General features: G+C 53.4%; 1 protein-coding gene and 1 long non-coding RNA gene across 38 annotated transcripts in view; one reads left to right on the forward strand and one right to left on the reverse strand.

Moving 5' to 3' along the window:
• ANKS1A (ankyrin repeat and sterile alpha motif domain containing 1A) overlaps positions 1-18,518 on the reverse strand; it is a 195,060-nt gene that overhangs the window by 22,033 nt on the left and 154,509 nt on the right. For 16 of the 37 annotated variants that reach the window (XR_012433873.1, XM_074038297.1, XM_074038291.1 and 13 more), the window contains 3 exons: positions 15,741-15,807; positions 15,344-15,436; positions 9,645-9,751 (listed from right to left, as the gene is read on the reverse strand). Coding sequence is in view for 33 of the 37 variants with exons in the window: in XM_074038297.1 (XP_073894398.1) it covers positions 9,645-9,751; positions 15,344-15,436; positions 15,741-15,807 (267 nt within the window). In the remaining 4 variants the exon portion in view is untranslated. Of the gene's footprint in view, positions 1-9,644; positions 9,752-9,857; positions 11,623-15,343; positions 15,437-15,740; positions 15,808-18,518 lie in introns of those variants that run through there. The other 21 variants (XR_012433874.1, XM_045390210.2, XM_074038295.1 and 18 more) reach the window with 4 other exon arrangements.
• On the forward strand, positions 11,774-18,434 carry LOC141410119 (uncharacterized). Its single transcript, XR_012433896.1, has 2 exons — positions 11,774-12,067; positions 15,540-18,434. It is a non-coding gene; the product is annotated as an uncharacterized lncRNA (long non-coding RNA).

The following is an 18,518-nucleotide window of genomic DNA, read 5'->3' on the forward strand; positions in this document are numbered from 1 at the left end:
CTCATTTAATCCTCCAAATAGCTGCACTGTAGACAGGGGTGAATGCCCCATTTGACAAAGCAGGAAACCAAGAGACCAAAGTTACTTGCCCAGAGTCACCAAGCAGACTATGGCTGGAGCTGGGAGCCTGATCCAGAGCCTGCGTGCTGAGGCCTGTGGGTGGGGCAGGGACAAGGGACAAGGGACAAGGGACAATGGTGGGGTTTGGGGGACTGCAGGAGGGGGGTCCAGCAGATAAAAAGCAATTTGGGAAAGCAGGCTTCATTCATAGCCACAATCAGAAAGCCTAGCGTGTGGGGGACGTCACTCTTCCTGCTCTTGGCTCTCCAGAGGGAGCCTGGGAAAAGGCAGAGGGCCCAGAGCTCACCTACCCCGAACCAGCGGGAAAGGCCTGGGACCACCCTATCACCTGCCCCGCTCTGTCCTGGAGAGCCCGTGGAAGGAAGGGTTGGGTCTTGTGATGAAATCCACGGGCCGCGGTGTGGAGAGGCAGTCCTGGGCCTACCAATGGCTGGACGTCAGCCCTCTCTTGCGTCGGACCTTCACCCAAACCAAGGCCACTAGATTCTGAGGGCGGAGTGACTTGGGGCCAGAGCTGCACTAGCCTGGACTCTGGCTCCAGACTTTACACTCGGCCCACAGCCCCCTCCAGCCTCCTTTCCGTGTTCAGTCTGCCCGTCTTTCCTCTGACGGTCACTTTGCCATTTCTGCTGACTGCCCCATCAGTCATAGAAAAGTCAAGGCTGAACTCTACTCTCTTGGAAGAGAAGAAACGAGACAGAGCTATGGTCCTGGTCTGACAAGGTGCTTCTCCCTGCAGCCCTCCAGCCTCTCCCCTCCACCACCCATTCCCTTTCTCAGACTCAGAGATCAGGGCACTGTGGGAAGGGACCCTCCCAAAAGGGGAGAGTGGGTATGTGGCAGGGAGAACCTGGACACACGAGAAATTGCAAATTACGGCCACAAGGGCAGATTCTGCTAACCAAGAGTAGGGAGGGTAGGAGGAGCTGAGTGGGGACAAAGCCACACCCTTGCTGGGCTGATTTTTGGGGCCTGCCCATTCTGGGAGAGGAGCTGCCAAAGCTTAGTAACAAACCGGGGCAGACGTGGGAGGCATGGCCGGCCCTGCCTTTCTCCCTGCCTGCTCCTCCCCATCCCCAGGCACGGGCTGGTTCAACGTGACACTGTGATACTGACGATGGCTCTGCCTCTAAGAACGTGATGGATTTCTCCTGGGCCCTCGATCTCTTCCCTACACTATAAGATTGAGTTTCTTGAATAATACAAGTTTATTATTAGAAAAATTTGAAAATAGGCCAGGTGTGGTGGCTCACACCTGTAGTCCCAGCACTTTGGAAGGCCGAGGTGGGTGGATCACTTGAGGTCACGAGTTCGAGACCAGCCTGGCCAACATGGTGAAATCACATCTCTACTAAAAATACAAAATTTAGCTGGGTGTGCTGGCGCCTGCCTGTAAGCCCAGCTACTCAGGAGACTGAGGCAGAAGAAATCGCTTGAACTGGGGGCGGGGCAGAGGTTGCAGTGAGCTGAGATTGTGCCACTGCACTCCAGCCGGGGAGAACGGGCGAAATTCTGTCTCAAAAAAAAAAAAAAAAAAAAAAAAAGGAAAATAAAGTACAAAGAAAAACGTAAAAGCCACCCATAAGTCCATCACATCGGGGGAAACATAAGGCCACTCTCCAGTGTATCTTCCTAAGTTAATTAATTTTCTTAAAAAAGGAAGACTGGGATCACTTCTACCATTTTGGTGTATTTTTCTGAGCTATATATTAGGAAGAAAACTTTAGCAAAATTGGGGTTATAGGCTGAATGCAGATAGTTTCTTTAATTTTTCTTTTTCTTCCCCACCACTTGCCACCTGTTTCTTTAACCTGCCTCTTTTCACATGCCCATCTACTGCATGCGAATATCCCCCGTGACAGTTCACTGTCTTTATGAACACCTGTGGTGACTGCCCCAACTCAAGCACGCCCGTCACTCACCCTGCCACTGGGCACTCAGGCTTCTCCGGCCTTTGCTAATGCTGCCGCCTGCCACTGCAGGTGGTTTACGCAGTCCCCAGAACATGTTACTCGGCACATTTGTCTGGGGTGCAGGTGACTAAACACAGACCAGGTTTCTGTTCTCAGCCAGGACCAACTTCTGAGGCTGGGGCTATAATGGCCATGGTGTGTGGGCCTGGAGGGGAGGGGAACACATGCTTCCTCCCAGTCCCAGGGCATCTGCTGTGGGGCTGGCCTGGGGGTGGCCGTGGGGGGGCAGGAAGAACCATCGGAAGAGGAGATAGAAAGCAAAGAGGAAGGGACAGGGCTGTCTGATACTCACCACTATGGCCCCAGATCTTAATAATGATGGGAAATAGAAGCCATGCTCCCTGAGGCCTGCGGGCAGTCACCCACCTGGGGCGAGGGCTTTCCCAGTACCAGTTACTATGTAAGGCAGCTGTGGTAGAAAGGGCTTCCTTCCGGTTCAGCTGCTCAAGGTTTGTTTATTTATTTATTTATTTATTTTGAGACGGAGTCTCGCTCTGTTGCCCAGGCTGGAGTGCAGTGGTGCGATCTCGGCTCACTGCAAGCTCCGCCTCCCGGGTTCACACCATTCTCCTGCCTCAGTCTCCCAAGTAGCTGGGACTACAGGTGCCTGCCACCACACCTGGCTAATTTTTTGTATTTTTAGGAGAGATGGGGTTTCACCGTGTTAGCCAGGATGGTCTCGATCTCCTGACCTCGTGATCCACCCGCCTCGGCCTCCCAAAGTGCGGGGATTATAGGCGTGAACCACCCCGCCTGGCCTTAAGGTTCTTAAGAAGGCAGGGCCTGCTCAACAAGAGTGGAGCCACCTGCCAGGCAGGGTTTGGTGCCCAGCATCAGCCTGAGGGCAGGAATCAGGCTCGGTGGGTGGCTGCTTTGTTCATCTGCTCTGCCGGGACTTTGCAACAGAATTTCCCAAAGTAGCCCCTCACTGACACCTCCCCTCAACGAACAGCTGGCGGAAGGAGCAGGAACCGCTTGGCCTGGCCCACCCACAGCTCTCTGCTTTCCTACCCATACCCCAGCCAGCCCTTGGCCTCACCTCAACAGATACAACTCAACAGTGACGGCCACCAGGAAGAGGCCAGTGTTACCAGTTCCCAAAGCCTCTGCAGGTGACTTCTGAGACCCTCGCTACCTGTCGTGTCATGGGAAAGGCTCTCAAGGATGGATGTGACAGCACATGGGTTTGGGAAACTCTTCCCCGTTTCATGAAAGCACCGCCACCGACCCCTGTTCTCCCAAGCAGGTCCTTGGTGCCCCCATTCTCTCTGTGGGCAGACACGGCAGCCTTCCCACTCATCTCCTGCCTGCCATCCTGAAACACCCTCCTCTTGGAGGTCTTGGCTGAGGTCAAGGTGCCACAGTCACCCCCAAATCAGCCGTGTAGATCTGCTGGGACCAAGTGAGTCTGGAGTCAGAGGCTTGGTCCCGAGACCACCCAAAGCAGCTTTAACTCATGGCTCTGAGGACAAGACAGAGACAAAACCGACCTCTGCAGCCTGCAGAGAAACACTGCTGCCCACCGCCTTTGTCAGAGAAAGCACCACCTTCCCACCTCTCGTCCTTACATGCGGTTTTGCTGTCTGACACGATGTCACCACACGTAACGCTGTGTCCTCTTCGGAGTTTATGCCTCATAAAGTAAGTAGGTCAAAGGAAGGCCCGCGTGACAGACGACGAACGGTGCCCAGAAACTGCCGCAAGTCACACAGTGCGGGGGCCTGGAGAACCCGGCTCTCCCGACTCCTGCTCCAGTTCCCTTTGCCACTAAGTAGACTCTTGAGTTCTCTCTTAAGCTTCCCCCATCCAGTTTACTTAACTACCCTGGAGATTCACAGAGAGCGGGCTGGGGAGGAGGCAGAGAGAAGCAACGGGCCAGGCAGTGGTGGTGGCTGCACAGGCCCAGAAGAACCTGGGGGGCCTGAGTCAGTGCACGGAGACGCCCTACATCTCATTCCTTGCCAACTCCTTTCTCAGCCTTTGGTTGAATGGCTCCCAACAGGCAGTGGGTGGAGGTCTGACCTGGGCCAGCCTGGGGGTGATGCACTCGCCTAGCCTGACGGGCCCCGGGGCCAGGCTCCAACCCTGTGAGGGCACAGGGGCTGCACCTTCCTGGGAAGGGAAGACTGGGAGGTGGGAGCACCACTCCAGGTCCAGGGACGTGGCTTCCAGTCCCAGCTCCAGGCCGCCTGAGGGGTGACACTGGGCACATTACTGTACTGAGAGCCCTGGTTCCTCAGACCCCGGAGTTCTCAGATGATGACTGTGAACTGTTAGGTCTATAGCTTTGACGGAGAGACAGGGGCCCCGCTGCCCTGGCCCCTGGGCTTCACTCTCTGCCCGTGTACAATGCGGTGTTTGGCTGAGTGAGTACCTAGACATTCGAGACGCCACGAAAGCCTCTGCTGCTGCTCACAATGAGGCCAGCAATCAGGAGTGATGGAAGAGGGTCTGCCAGCCAGTCCAATTCCACTTTAAAGAGCAGTTGGTTAAACCAGCAGGCATGAAACAGGCATTCAGAATGTTCCCAAAGTTCCTTCTACTGTAAAGGGGACTGGAGAAGGCCAGAGCAGTACCCGGGGCAGTCAGAGGAGGGCTCCTGAGTGGTTCCAGCTGCGGTCACCCTGAACATGTGCTGCAGTCAGGCAGTGAAAGGGAGGGGGAGCAAGAGGAGCACTCGCTGGGAACAGGCCCCAAATGAGCCTGCCCCTTGTCTCACTTGCTAAAAGGGCTGCCCTGGGCCAGGCTCCCGAGACCAAGGGAGGGCCTGGCAGAGACGGTGAGGCCCTGGTGCAGCATGAACTCCTGGGATACAGAGGAATTATATTCTTAAGTGACTACAGAATTTAGCTAGTCCAGGAGGCCGGATCCACACTTGTCTAAGAGGATTCCTTTCCTTTCCAAGCCTCAGCTCCATTGATCCTCCTATTTATGGCTCTGCTTCAATTGGGCAGGCAATTCCAAGATAGCAGTCAGCTCATAAGCTGCTGTGCAGGGAGATGGGATGCGGGTGGAGGTGGAGGCTGGGGAGAGCGCCTCTTGGCCACGACCATTCTGATAATGGTGCCCAGTGGCAGCTCGCTTAGGCTGGCAGTGTCCTCTTGGGCCTGGGGTGGAAGAAGGCAAAAGGAGGGATGTCATAGGAGGTGATGACAGCCCCACTGTTCACGTGAAGCCGATTTAGAGGGCTAGAGAGAGAGGAGCAAATCCAGGGGACAGGAACAGAAAGGGAGCCTCAGGGGCTTGCGGACCTGGTTGGAAAGTTTCACAGAAGCCAGTAAAGAAGAAGCTTTTGGCCCCAGCTTATGCCCTTCACCTGTCATCTCTCTCCAACACGTAGGAACAAGCTGGCACCACCTCAGAAACAGACAGGAAGACAGCGGGGGCCTATCTGCCACGTGGCAGGAGCCTGCAGAGAAAGAAATTGACGGGAGGAGCAAGCGGCCTCCTGTCCAGCCTGGCTGACTCAGTGTCCATTTCTAACCCTTCCTGAGCCTGCTGCCAGCCTCATTCCCATCTTCCATTTGTCCAATGCCCTGAGCCATGACTGCCTGCTACACGTGGGCTCTCAGCCAAGCCCTGGATGTCTAAGGTGTGCCTCTCTCAAGGGGTTTTTGCCCGGTGTGGGGCACTCGCAGAGACTGTCCCCCCATGCCCAGGGCTCAGAGACCTTGGGACTTCCCACATGTGGCTTTTGAGAGCCCTGAGGTCAGGCCCAGCCGTCTCTCCCGCCTGGTCAGGGCCCTGCCCGTCACTGCCCCCCAGCAGCCTCCTCACTCACCACATACAGGTTGGCCCCTCTCAACAGGCCTTTCCTCTCTCTGTGACCTTTTGAAGTCCCACCATGTCTACGAAACCCCTGGGACAGACAGCAGAACCCAGAGGTTCAAGGTTGGACTTGGCTCTGCACTTGGGCAGCAGCAGCATCTCTGCCATCCAGGCCTCCTCCCTCTGCTGGCAGCGCTTGCCAGCCTCCGCTGCACTTGACACTGGCTGCTCTTTTATGTGCTTCGTTTTCCCAGCTGGACCATCAAGTTCCTTAAGACACCTACGTTATTTGCTTTTCTGATTTCACATCTATTCATGGTGGGAAACGGAGAGAAACTATTACACTCCGAAGAGGAACTGAAGCCCCCGGAGTCCTCCTGAGACAGCCACTGAAAGCATCTTGGCTCACTCCCTCGCACCTCCTATGCATAGGTGTTTTCTTTTTCAGAACTTCAGATCATATTGTGAATTTGTGTCAGTTTCTTCACTCAGCACTACAAGGTGGACATTTCCCCACATTAGCAACTCTTTAAAAACGTTTTTAAATGTCTACTTAGCGCTCCAGCATCAGGACCACCATCGTTTATTCAATCAACACTTCTGTGAAGGGCGTCAGGCTGAGTCTTCACTTATGAGACCTGCGCTAGCACGCCCGGAGCTACACATTTGCCAACCACCAACTACCTTCCTTCCGCGCCGATTAAATGCATTTCCTCCCTTCTCCTAAGAAAGCCCATTTCCTGTGGATAAGATTTGTGGTGAAAATGGAACCAGCTATGATGCAGGTGCAGTGTCGTGGGCTTGTGGGCTGGCAGGCTGGCAGATGTGTGAGCCACGTTTCCCTCTCTCCCTGCGTCTGGTGTCAGTTCTGCCATCCTAGGGAGCACCTGGCAGCCCCCACTGCCCTGGCCCTGCCCTTCTAAATCAAAGGCCCTTTCTGTCTGCAAGCAAGAGAGTGTGGATAAAGTTCAAGTTGCCTGCCTGTCCAGCTCAATCACCACCTCACAGGAGGAAGAATAAGAGGGCATGGCACCTGGTGGCCAGGGCAGAGGTCTTCAATTTTCTGAAGGGCTTAAACATGTCCTATGTGGTCCCAAAACGTAAACCCGGGACCAAGAGACAGAAGCCAAAGGAAACAGATTTTGACTCAATATAAAGAACGCTCTACAGCAGCCAGCACAACGCAAAGAATGAATGGTGACTTCTTTACAAGGTAGTGAATTCCTTGTCACTAAAAATCTATCATGGCAGAGACTACCTGGAAGGGATTTGGGCAGAGAGGACGATCAGACCACACGACGCTACAGTCCCTTCCAGCCTGAGAGGGAGCTGTGTGATGTGCACAAACGCCCTGTACTTCTACGACAACTCGCGGGGGGCCCTATCACAGGAGATCCCACAGCAACACCTCGACCGTCAAACAGCCTCAGTATCCAGATGCTCCTCAGACACGTCCAGCCTGGCTTCCTGGAAGCTACTTATGCATCTTGTAGAACAGCCTCCAGGGCATTTCAGAACCAAGGGAAACATTGTAGCCTATTAGACACCTAATCACATGGGATCCATCACAGCTAATGTGATGTAAATTATCCATATGCAATGAGGGAATATTTCAATAACAGAAACGCTCCCCTTTCCAGGTTTCCTTCTTTTTTCCAGGCTGCTAAAACATAATTTGCCTGACAGCCCACCTGGTCATTCACACGTGGTTACTCAGGATGCTGTGCGCAGGAGGCCACTCTAGGTATCTGATGTTCCAGCTCAACCGAGGCGTGCTTGACGTTCCTTCTTGTACAGACTCCACCTGCCAGCACTGAGAGCCCCTGGAAGGACTGAGCTGCAGGCCGCCCTCAGTGAGGGTCCTTCCAGCATAGAAACAGACGCATCTTACAGACGCCCTGCCCTGTGCATGAAGCTTTGGCCCAAGGCCACACTTCCTCAAAGGCCTGCTCAGCTGCTCTCTGCTCCAGTCCTACGGAGTCTCGGGCTATTCAAGGGGTAGGAACCCTGTCCTTTCCAAAATCAGCAGAAGGAGGGGTGGGAAGCAACAGCTCAGCCTCTAGCATCTTGAAGTACAGGGAGGAAACACCCTAAGACCACCCCCACTCGCCCATCTGACAGCCAGCCTGAGGAAGGGGTGAGCTGAGAGAGGGAAGGCCCCTCAACGCTCCGAGCCAGGGGCCAACCTGGGTCCCCACGCATGGCTTGAGCCCCCGCTCCGTCCTGAGTTTGTCATCCTTCCCCGAGGAACATGGTGAGTCTGGAGTCAGGTCACAAGAACCATAAATATTTTAAAAGAACCATAAATATACTCAGTTTAACTTTTAAAAGAACCATAAATATACTCAGTTTAACTTTTAACAAGAAAAAAAATGCTATTTTAAAACTTAAGATTTCTAAAAGCTGAAAATTAACTGTCCCAAAGCTGGCTTGGGAAGGGTGCTCTGTTGCACATCACAGTATCTTTTGCCCTGGAGCTGGAGATGGCTCTGGGTGAGGTGGGCCCCTCCTGGAAGCCTCAGGCCAGCTCCTGGGCAGGCCACTATTCAGGAGGCCCCAAACACAACCTGAGAACAAAGCGCAGGTGGTGCGAGCTGCGTGCTGACTCTGCCCCCAGCCCTCAACTGAGGCAGCAGAGCGAGGCAGGCAGAGGAGACAGATCCCCTCAGAGCGAGTGGGTCTAACTCAACCAAGATGACTAAGACTAGAAGGTGATGTAAAGCACATAGGTGGCCACACCCCCATCCCTGTTTCCATAGAGAAGAAAGAGGCTGTGCAGCAGAGTGGCTGGAGCCGGATCTCCAGATCCAGAGCACTGGACGCACAGTTCCACCCTGCCAATGACTGACAGTGTGACCCTGAGCAAGTGACCTAGCCATGCTACCTCATTTCCTTCATCTGGGCAATGGAGATTAATACAAGTCCACATCCCAGGGCTGCTGGGAAGACTCAATGAGCTAATTCATGCAAACCACTAAGAACGGCGCCAAGCACATAGTAAGCACTAGTAAGAAGTGTCAGTGACCAGCACTGAGAAGTGTCAGCGATCATGATCATTAACTTCGGCTCAAATGCCTGCTCCTGGGGGCAGGCCCGGCCCACGCAGAGGCCTCAGGAACGGCTTTCAAGAGAGGGACAGTGACGGGTACCCTGCTCAGAGCTACTTTTCTGAAATGACAGAGGGTGCACCAGATCCTAAGCCAGGGTCCTAACTGGGTCCCTATTCTGTAGGGATCCAGATGAAACACCCTGGTTTCTCTTTTCTTTTTATTTTTGGCCCTTTGTGTTTTGTGAGAGAGCTTCTCAAAGCAACCAGTCCTCCAAGCCATCAACTCAGCCTTTCCTCTGGGCCATCTCTGAGGCCACGGGTACATAAGGCTGTGTAACTCTGGACTCTACCCCAGGCTCTGGGCCTTGGCTGGGCAGGGAAGGGGTCTTTCTGCTGGAGGCAAGGCCCCTTGCTTCAGTGACAACTCACTTGAGATGAAGTTTTGAGAAATAAATAAACTCCTCGTACCCAGCCTTGATGGGTACACAGCCAGGGAGGGGACACAGGGCTGAATCAGGGACCCCCTTCTTGGGATGCAGATCTGCAAAGAGAGCTCCCTCCGGGGCCGTTTCTGGGGCAGAGGGAGAGGGAGAGTTTGGGAAGAAGGCACGTATCATCGGCTGACTTCCTGGTGTCTGAGTGACCTCGGTGAGCTGTCCCCGGGGTTTGGGTCTACGTACTGTTGCAGACTCCTGTGGGGCCAGAGGGGAGGCCAGGGAAGCCTGTTTCCACCGAGCAGCACCCTGCCATTGAGGAGGCCTGCAACCACTTACCAGGAAGCGGACATCGTCAAAGCCATTCAGAAGCAACTTGCTCTCATACTGCTGCAGCCCAATCGACTCCAGCCACTCCCCGACACTCTGCTCCAGCGTCCGCGAACCTGACGAGAGAGGAATCGGCAGACGCTTGAAAAGGGAAAAACCATTAAGGCGGTAGCAGCGGCACTCAGAGGAAGACAGATGGCATTGCCACATCATAGTCATTACCATGAAACAGCCAAACTATATACAAGAGACCAGAGAGCAGCGGACACGCAGCTCCTCTTCTGTGTACAGCCAAGGACAGGACGACCTGGTGCTGTCCACACACTGCCCAGCCTCAGGCAGCTGCTGCCCACTCACACCCCCAGGTCTGAGCTGCTCCAGGGCCACGGCTGCACATGCACCATCTCTGCCCACAGGTCGGGGGTGGGGGAAGCCAACCCCCAACAGTCTCCAGGTCAACTCCTCATCAGCGTACGCGCTGAGACAGTTCAGAAAGTCTGTCCCCACAGGCACTAGAGGGGGCTGAGGGAGCTCCTAAGTGCCCACAAGCCCCGCCGCTCCTCTCATCCATGCAACTTCTGGAGCCCCTGCGGGGCTGTGGCGAGGGGCAAGTTCTGCGACCTTGCAGCACAAACCAGTCAGGAGAGAGCACACATCTTCATGCAGCTGAGGGACACAGGCACACAGCGAGGGCTCCGGGAGGGAAGCAGCAGCGGCGGCTGTTCACCGGAACCCAGCACATGCAACACAAGCAGCACAGAACACGGCAGGGGGAGAAAAGAGACTTTTACTTGTTTTCCCCCAGCAGTCCCGGAATAAGCAAACCATGGCCACCGGCCCTTTGTGCTCAGAGGCTCAAGGCAGCAAGGGGCTGAGTGGGGCACATGGGCCGGGGCTCGGGGGTCGGGCTCAGGTGTGGCTCTGTTGGGACGGCAGCATCGCATTCCGCCGGGCTGCGCGGCCAGTGGGCCAGGAGCCTGGTCCACAGCTAGACTCTGGCAGCTGGCGAGCAGGGCGTCTCCTGGGCCAGCACGCCGTCTGAAGTGCTGCTTTCTTGGGCTGGGCTGGCTTTCAGGGGCTGGGCATTCATTTTCCTCTTCTGATAGCAGCTGTTCCAGTGACTCACCTGCCTGCTCAGGTAGAAAGCAGGCAGGCAAATTCAGTTCTTGGGTAAAGAAGACAAAACCCAACCAGATAAAAGAGAGAAAAAGGAAGTGGTCCTCTGTCAGCTGAGCTGTGGTGGCTTAAGTCTATTCACGTCCTGCGCTGTTCTGTCTTTGGTGGAGTGATAAAGACGGCCACAGTCGTCCCAGGGTCTCCGGACCTTGGCGCTCTCCTCTAAGGATGAACAGGGAAGGAAGGACATCTATTTGCTCCTTGGTCAGGATGGGGATCGTGGTGGTGCAGGGAAGACAAAAGTTCAGCCCTTTCTGGCAGACCTTGGATGTTCTGAGCTGGATGCCTGAACCCCAACCTACTTCTCTGATTCTTGTGGGCAAGAACAGACGAAAGAAGGAAAAAAGAGAAAAGGAGGAAAAAGAGGTACAAGGAAGGAAAAAGAAGGACCAACTATAAAAACATCACCTCCAGTGAACTCCTGACACGGTGAAAGTCATTCTGCCGTTCCCAGTACTTTCTGCCCCTTGGGGCAGGACAATGCCAACTTCCTTGGTTATCTACAAGACCCTGGTGACCAACTGTGCCAGCCTCCACTCCCTCTCCTCTGTCTCCTGCAGAACAGATGGTGGTCAGGGACCCGGCGGCCTTCTGGATGCACGCTGCCGCAGCGCTCCAAGATGCTGAGTCTCGGGGAGTCTCGGGGATACTTGAGCTCCCCTGCCCTTGAATGGGGAAGTCTGCTCCAGGAGCCTACGTGGCGGGTTCTTGTATGCCCATGAAGTCAAGTGTCCCCGGGTGCTGATTCATTCTTGCTTGTAATCCCCCAGCCGGGCAGCTGTGGTCCTGCCTGCTGCCGGTGGATGTGTGCGCTGACAGAGCCGCAGCAGAATGCTTTGTCTAAAGGCTCCTGGGCTCCACGCTGCCTGCTGCTGGCTCCACAGTCCTTGCTCACTCTCGTAATGTCTGGCCCTCCCCTTCCTCCCCTCCTCACCCTCCCCCTTCCAAGCTCAGGAAAATACATCAGGGATCGGACATCACATCGGAGCAGAAGCGCCTGCTGCTGTGGCTGCTGAGGGAGAAGGAGACAGCAGCACTAGCATCAGAGCGAAATGACAGATTTCCCAATAGCCGATGTTGGCTGCACAAATGCATATGAAGGGCGGAGATGTGAAACTTTACCTCCAGCTCCAGGGGCTGGAAACAGCCTGTCAGGAAGAATAGAGAGGGACTGCTCCTAGAGCTTTGTTCGACAGTTTCCAGGACAGCCAGGAGAGGACAGAAGAATGACCAGACCCAAAGGGCATAGCCCACAGGTAAGTGACCCCCCCACTTGCCACAGTAGGAATGACTGTGCTTCTTATAAAAACAGGCAATGAAATAAGGCCGTTACACTTGATGTTCCTCAGGTGAGTATACCAAACCAATTGGGGACAGATTTCTCTTGGGGTCTGTTAGAGCCCAGGGGAAGTGCTCCATTCCCACAGCAGGCCACTCACACTCTGGGGGAGAAGAGCAATGGCCAAGGGCAAGGGGGAAACCAGGGCCAAATCCCAAGTACAGACGCAGACAGGCAAAAAGATAAAACAGGTACAGGGACACAAGTCCAGGGGTCACCCTCTAAATATGCTGGGAGATACTGGTATCCCAACAGGCTATAGATGAGCCCTGGCAAAGAGAGGGTTCTCATCAGGCCCCTGAAGGATCCTGCTTGACCAGCTACTCAACACCTAACACAGCTGGCTTTATCAGAAGACAGCCAAGCAAGTTCCCTTCTGCTTGACGGAGAAGGCCTTTGTTGACAGAGCCAGAGTGGCGTTGGCCAGTGGGGAGGCATACCCTCCTGGACTCCTGAGAATGGGAGTTGGCACAGGGATGAGTTAGCTGCAAACGCTTCTGTTGGGGATTCAGATAACTAGCTCCAGTGGTGGCAGCCCAGGGGCCTGTGGCCCTAAAACAGGACTGAGACTCCAATGCTGCGGTCGTGCCCTTCGGCTGGGGGTGCGGGCGCCTCTGCAAAACCAGTGGTGCTAAGCAATCCTACACTTTGTGCAGGGCTGCCTGCTGGAGGGCCTGCTCCTCCTCTACCCAGGCTAACCCCAGAGCCCAGATCTTTTCTCCCTGATCCTGATGCCCAACCCAAGGACAATCCGAACCCTGATACTGACCAGTCAAAATAAACAGTGATTCCGTTTTGGTCCGAGCCGAAGGCGGTACTCCCTGAGATCCTGGGGAAAGCCCCCTCCAGACCCATCAGACAGGATTCCCGGGCAGGCCTGGGCCCATCCTCTCCATGCTTCAGCACCTGGCAGTGGTGCAGACACAGCAGCCTGGGGCTCTGCAGCCCAAGCGGATGAACCCTCTGTTTAGGTGGTCCCCCACAGGTGCCTGTTCTTGACTTTTCCAAGCTGGACTACAGAGGATGGTTCAAGAAAACGAGGACTAAAACAAGACTGTGTGCTGGGATCCAAAAACCCAAGGGTAGAGACAGACTGCCTCTCTACACTCATATGGGTTCATGGGGGACAAAAACTGGTAGGCGGGCTAGGCGCAGTGGCTCACGCCTGTAATCCCAGCACTTTGGGAGGCTGAGGTGGGCGGATCACAAGGTCAGGAGATCAAGACCATCCTAGCTAACATGGTGAGACCCCGTCTCTACTAAAAATACAAAAAATTAGCCGGGCGTGGCGTGGTGGAGGGCACCTGTAGTCCTAGCTATTCAGGAGGCTGAGGCAGCAGAATGGTGTGAAGCCGGGAGGCGGAGCTTGCAGTGAGTGGAGATCACACCACTGCACTCCAGCCTGAGCAACAGAGTGAGACTCCGTCTCAAAAAACAACAAAACAAAACAAAACAAAACAAGAAAACTGGCTGGTGGGATCAGACAGAAGACCAGATGTCAAGGGAAGAGCTCAGCATTAACCCTTCCAAGGGGAGGGCTCTTCCCAAGGTGCTGCCACATCTCCCGACTTATCAAATCCAAGAAGCAATGGCTGTTTCTGACTCAGTTCTCAAGCGCATGCAAGCGATTTTGGCTCCTGCTCCTTGGACACAGAAAGTAGAAAGCATCCTCAATGGAACTAACTGTTATCCCTCCCATCCCTGTTGTCAAAGCACAGCTTTGAAATGGTAATAGTGTTTGTCTCAGTCCTGAACATCCATTTCCTGCAAACACTGGACCCTTGGAAAAGCCTACAAACTACAACAGAGTGTGAGATGGCTTGACTGAGTTGTAAGCAACAGATCCTGAAAACAGATCCACAGATTTAGCCAGGAAAGCCACCTCTGCAGACTCCAGCGTAATCTAAGACTGACAAAAACAGACCAAGCTCAGCTCAGCCCTCTCTGCTAGCACCCAGGGAAACATTGCTGCTGGAGGGATGGTGGCTCTGGGAACCAGGACTGAAAACTGTGGAGGGAGGCCAGCCAGCGAGCAGAAGCCTCTGTTCTCTAGGTTTCTCGATATGCGTAAGTAATGATTTCATGGACAAAAGGAACACAGGGCCGGGCGTGGTGGCTCACGCCTGTAATCCCAGCACTTTGGGAGGCCTAGGCGGGCAGATCACGAGGTCAGGAGTTCGAGACCAGCCTGACCAACATGGTGAAACCCCGTCTCTACTAAAAATACAAAAATTAGCCAGGTGTGGTGTTACATGCCTGTAATCCCAGCTACTTAGGAGGTTGAAGCAGGAGAATCGCTTGAACCCGGGAGGCGGAAGTTGCAGTGAGCCAAGATTGTCACTGCACTCCAGCCTGGGTGACAGAGTGAGCGAGACTCCGTCTCAAAAAAAAAAAAGAAAAAAAAAGGAACATCTTTTAACTGAAGTATTTGTATCTACTACTCATTCACAGCAAACCTGTGAGGTGGACACTATTATCCAAAGGTTGCAGATATGGGGTGAGGGGTGCAGAGACATTAAGTGACTTGCCAAGACACGTATGTCTCTAGAGCCAAGATTTGAACCCAGGACTGTGAGGCTCCAGAGCCCAGGCCATCCCCACCAGGCCCCACGGTCTATGATGCTTCTTTCTCCCTGATGTGCACACTCAAGCCCACCCATCAGACTTCCTGCCCAGGGCCACAGAAGCCCATGAAGGAACCAGAGGTGTCACTTGAGACTGACAGGTCAATCCTGGATGGAGCCTCCCGAGTGAGCAAGAATTTCCACCCCTTCAGTGCAGAGAGGCATTTCCATGAAGGTGAAGACAGGCCAGGCTCCCGGCTGGGCTGCTTTCAGCCTGGATGCCCGGGTGCCCGAACCATCCTCGAATGCTTGGGGGAAGAGGTGTGAGACCTGCTCTGAGAGGCACGTTCAAGAGCATCTCACCTGAGAAAGCAACACAGTACAATCCTATTATCAGATAAAACAGCTCAGATGGCCTCCCCGTTCCATGCTTCAAACAAAGAAAACAGAAGCTGACCTCACTACTAGGGCTTAGAAAAGAATGACCAAAGTAGCAGTGATACAGTGTAAGAATGGTAAGTGACGAAGTAAACTGAGTCAGGCACAAGGAGCTGTGGGAAGAGGAAACAGCACAGTCACCCTCCCAGGCAATTCACATGCATGCTACGAGTCTGAGACCCCGGTCTAACCCAGTGCTCTGCCACCATCACGGATGAGACCCTTGAGAGCCATCTCGGAAGCTGCAGAGACCAGCGCTGAGGTGCACTCCGATTTAGGCGCATCTAAGAAAGTCCATAAAATAATGAATAAGTGACGATTGTTGATCTAAACATTTTTCCTAACAGGCAGCTTAAAATTCATTTTGTACCCTTTCCCCTCCCATAGGTAAAAGGAGTCACGGCTCTAAAAATAACAGCAAGATGGGGCTGTCTAGGTATTGGGGACTGTGAATTACAGGAGCATGACGTGGTCTGAAGCTGACCTCTCCCACCCGCTGAACATCTGTCTTCTGTGTGAGGGGCAGGCCTGAGCCAGAAAGGAGCCAGACTGCCGGGTCTGTGGGGAAATGGCCACTTGGTACGGTACCTGAGATCTTCTGCCGCTCCTGAGAAAAGTCAATCCCTTCTCCAATAGAACTCATGATTTTCTCAATCTGCAATGGAAGAAAGAGCAAAGAGGAGAGGTAGTCAGGCTTGGGGTGAACGTTGCCAGCTCACCACAGTGCCAGTGGGGGCTGACCTCCAGGTCTCTTTCAGATGCTTCCCAGCACCAGCACCAGCCTGCAAGGTATCAGGACTCTCTGCTGCTCAGGTCTAAGACAGGCCTTCTCCAGCCCCAGCCCACAAGGTCTGAAGTACGGCTCTGAAGGGAGTGTGACGGTGACAGTCTGGGCTTATTAGCTGCTAGAAACACCGAAGAGCCTCTCCTCCAAGGCATCTCTATTTCATTCCCCAGCCGTTCTCCCAGACCAGCAGAGACTGGGGAGAGGCCGCAATCACAGGCCAGGCCTGACCATTTCATTGCTCACGCTAACATTTCAATTCCATGAGAGCGGAGACTTTCCATGCTACCCTGAGTGCCCAGGGTAGTGCCTGGCAAGTCATCAGCATTCACCAGATAACTGACACTGTACGACCACAAGCTCTGGGGAGTGAGGATGATTTCCAGAGCGCCTGCACACAGAAACCGCTGAGAAGGAAAGACGAGGCAGGCACTGATGCCCAAACAGAAGACCTTTTGCTTCTTGGAGGCCAGCAGTCCTGGATGGAGTGCTGCGTTCAGGGGATGCGATGGGGCACAGACACCTGTCCCTCTTCTGGACCACATCAGAGAAAGCTAGTCTCAAAGCATCCAGTGGCTCTAGCACTGCCCCCAGTATGGACCACCTGTCCCAGCCATCTGGCCTTGGTCACTCTGGACCAGATCCAGCCCCCTTCCCCAGGAAACCTGGCCAGGGGCAGAACTAGGCAGTGGGGAGCAGCCACCTTCTCTTCTTCCCCTCCTCCTCCTTTTTGGGTTGCAGTGATAATGAGCTCATTCACTGCTCTTTTTCCAAAGAAATGAGAAAGAGGACCTTTTGTACCAGGGCTTGGATGCTCTTTCCTCTAAGTGCAAGTAAGGAGCCTGGGTCAGACAATCGGAAAAACAATTCTCTAGCCAGCCGGCTGGCAGACAAAGCCGTGCATCTGACACCCAGCAGAAGAGCAGAGAGCAAGCACCACCTGTCCTCGGGCAGCTGGGGGTTCGGGAAGGTATCTTCCTCCAGCCACAGAAGTGACTGCTGGCTCAGGCTGTCACCTGACCGTTGTTAACCAGACTGCAAGCTCCTTCCCCGAGCACAGCAAGGCAGAGGGAAACAAATCTGACCCCAGGAGCAAACTGAGGCTGCGTCTCTAAGCACTGGAACCAGCAGCCCAGAAGCACGGGAGGGACAGTGGCAGAGCAGGTTGGCTCTGCCCCTTGAAGAAAACGCCTCCCTCCACCCCCATCACTTTCTTTGGCCCTGTTTCAAGTGCTGCCTCCTTCAGCAGGGGCAGCATGATACAAGGGAAACTCCCCAGACCTCCCAAAGCTTCCATTTATTGTTATTTTTATTATTCATTTTTTTTAATAGAGAAGAGGTCTTGTTATGTTGCCCAAGCTGCTCTTGAACTCCTGGACTCAAGTGATCCTCCCACTTTAGCCTCCTGAATAGCTAAGATGACAGGTAGGTGCCACCATGCCTTATTATTTTTAATTTTTTAATTTTAATTTTGTTTTTTGAGGCAGGGTCTTGCTCTATTGCCCAGGCTGGAGTGCAGTCATGTGATCACGGCTCACTGCAACCTTGACCTCCTGGGCTCAATTGATCCACCCACCTCAGCCTCCCTAATAGCTAGGACTACAGGCATGCAACACCATACCTGGCTAATCTTTTGTTATTTTTTTGCAAAGGCGGGGTTTCGTCATGTTGTCCAGGCTGGTCTCAAATTCTTGGACTCAAGTGCTGCGCACCCTGGCCTCCCAAAGTGCTAGGATTATAGGCATGAGCCACTGTACCTGGCTATTTTTTCTTTTTTGTAGAGATAGGGTCTCACTATGTTGCCCGGGCAGGTTTCAAAATCCTGGGCTCAAGTGATCTTCCTGCTTTGGCCTCCCAAAGTGCTGGGACTACAGGCGTGAGCCACCGTACCTGGCAAGCTTCCATTTAAAATAGATAAAAATGAGGATGATACTGCCTTTGTCCAGGGTTGTATGGATTAAAGGCATCATGTACATAAAGCACTTGGCTGAAGGTCTAGCTCACAGTAAATGCTCAATAAAAGGTTAGTTTGTTTCCACTTCTGCTCTGTTGTCCTGTGAGTGCTCCAGCCCAGTAAAACCTATTTTTAAAGTTGTAAAAATATTTTTACTTACACTTATTTTTTGATACATTCACATGATTCAAAATTCAAAAGATATAAAATGTTATTCAGAGAAAAGTCTCCCTTACCCATCTCCCAGTTGCCTCTCCTGCATTCTTCTATTCTACTCACATACAGAGCTTACCACCATTGTAGACACCAATGAGGGTTGGCATCAACCATATTTTATTTGCCTTGTCACCCGCTGGGCCTGGCACATGGTAAATGGACAATCTATTGAATGAATCTGTGAATGAACCAAAGTGTAGTTTCCATTTCTTTAGAGTCTGCACTGGAAAAGCTGTTCTCCACGGCCATGCAGCGTGCCGGGGGAGGAAAGGGCTGAAATGGTGGGGTGACTTCAAGGTATCCTTTGAAATAAAGTCATATTATATATTTCATTAGCATCATAATCACTTAACATCTGAAGCCCCAGCTGACCTGTCCAATCAGCATCCCTTGGTGGTACAATTTGTGAAAT

The sequence above is a fragment of the Macaca fascicularis genome, chromosome 4 (genome assembly GCF_037993035.2).
Source record: "Macaca fascicularis isolate 582-1 chromosome 4, T2T-MFA8v1.1".
Lineage (NCBI taxonomy): Eukaryota > Metazoa > Chordata > Mammalia > Primates > Cercopithecidae > Macaca > Macaca fascicularis.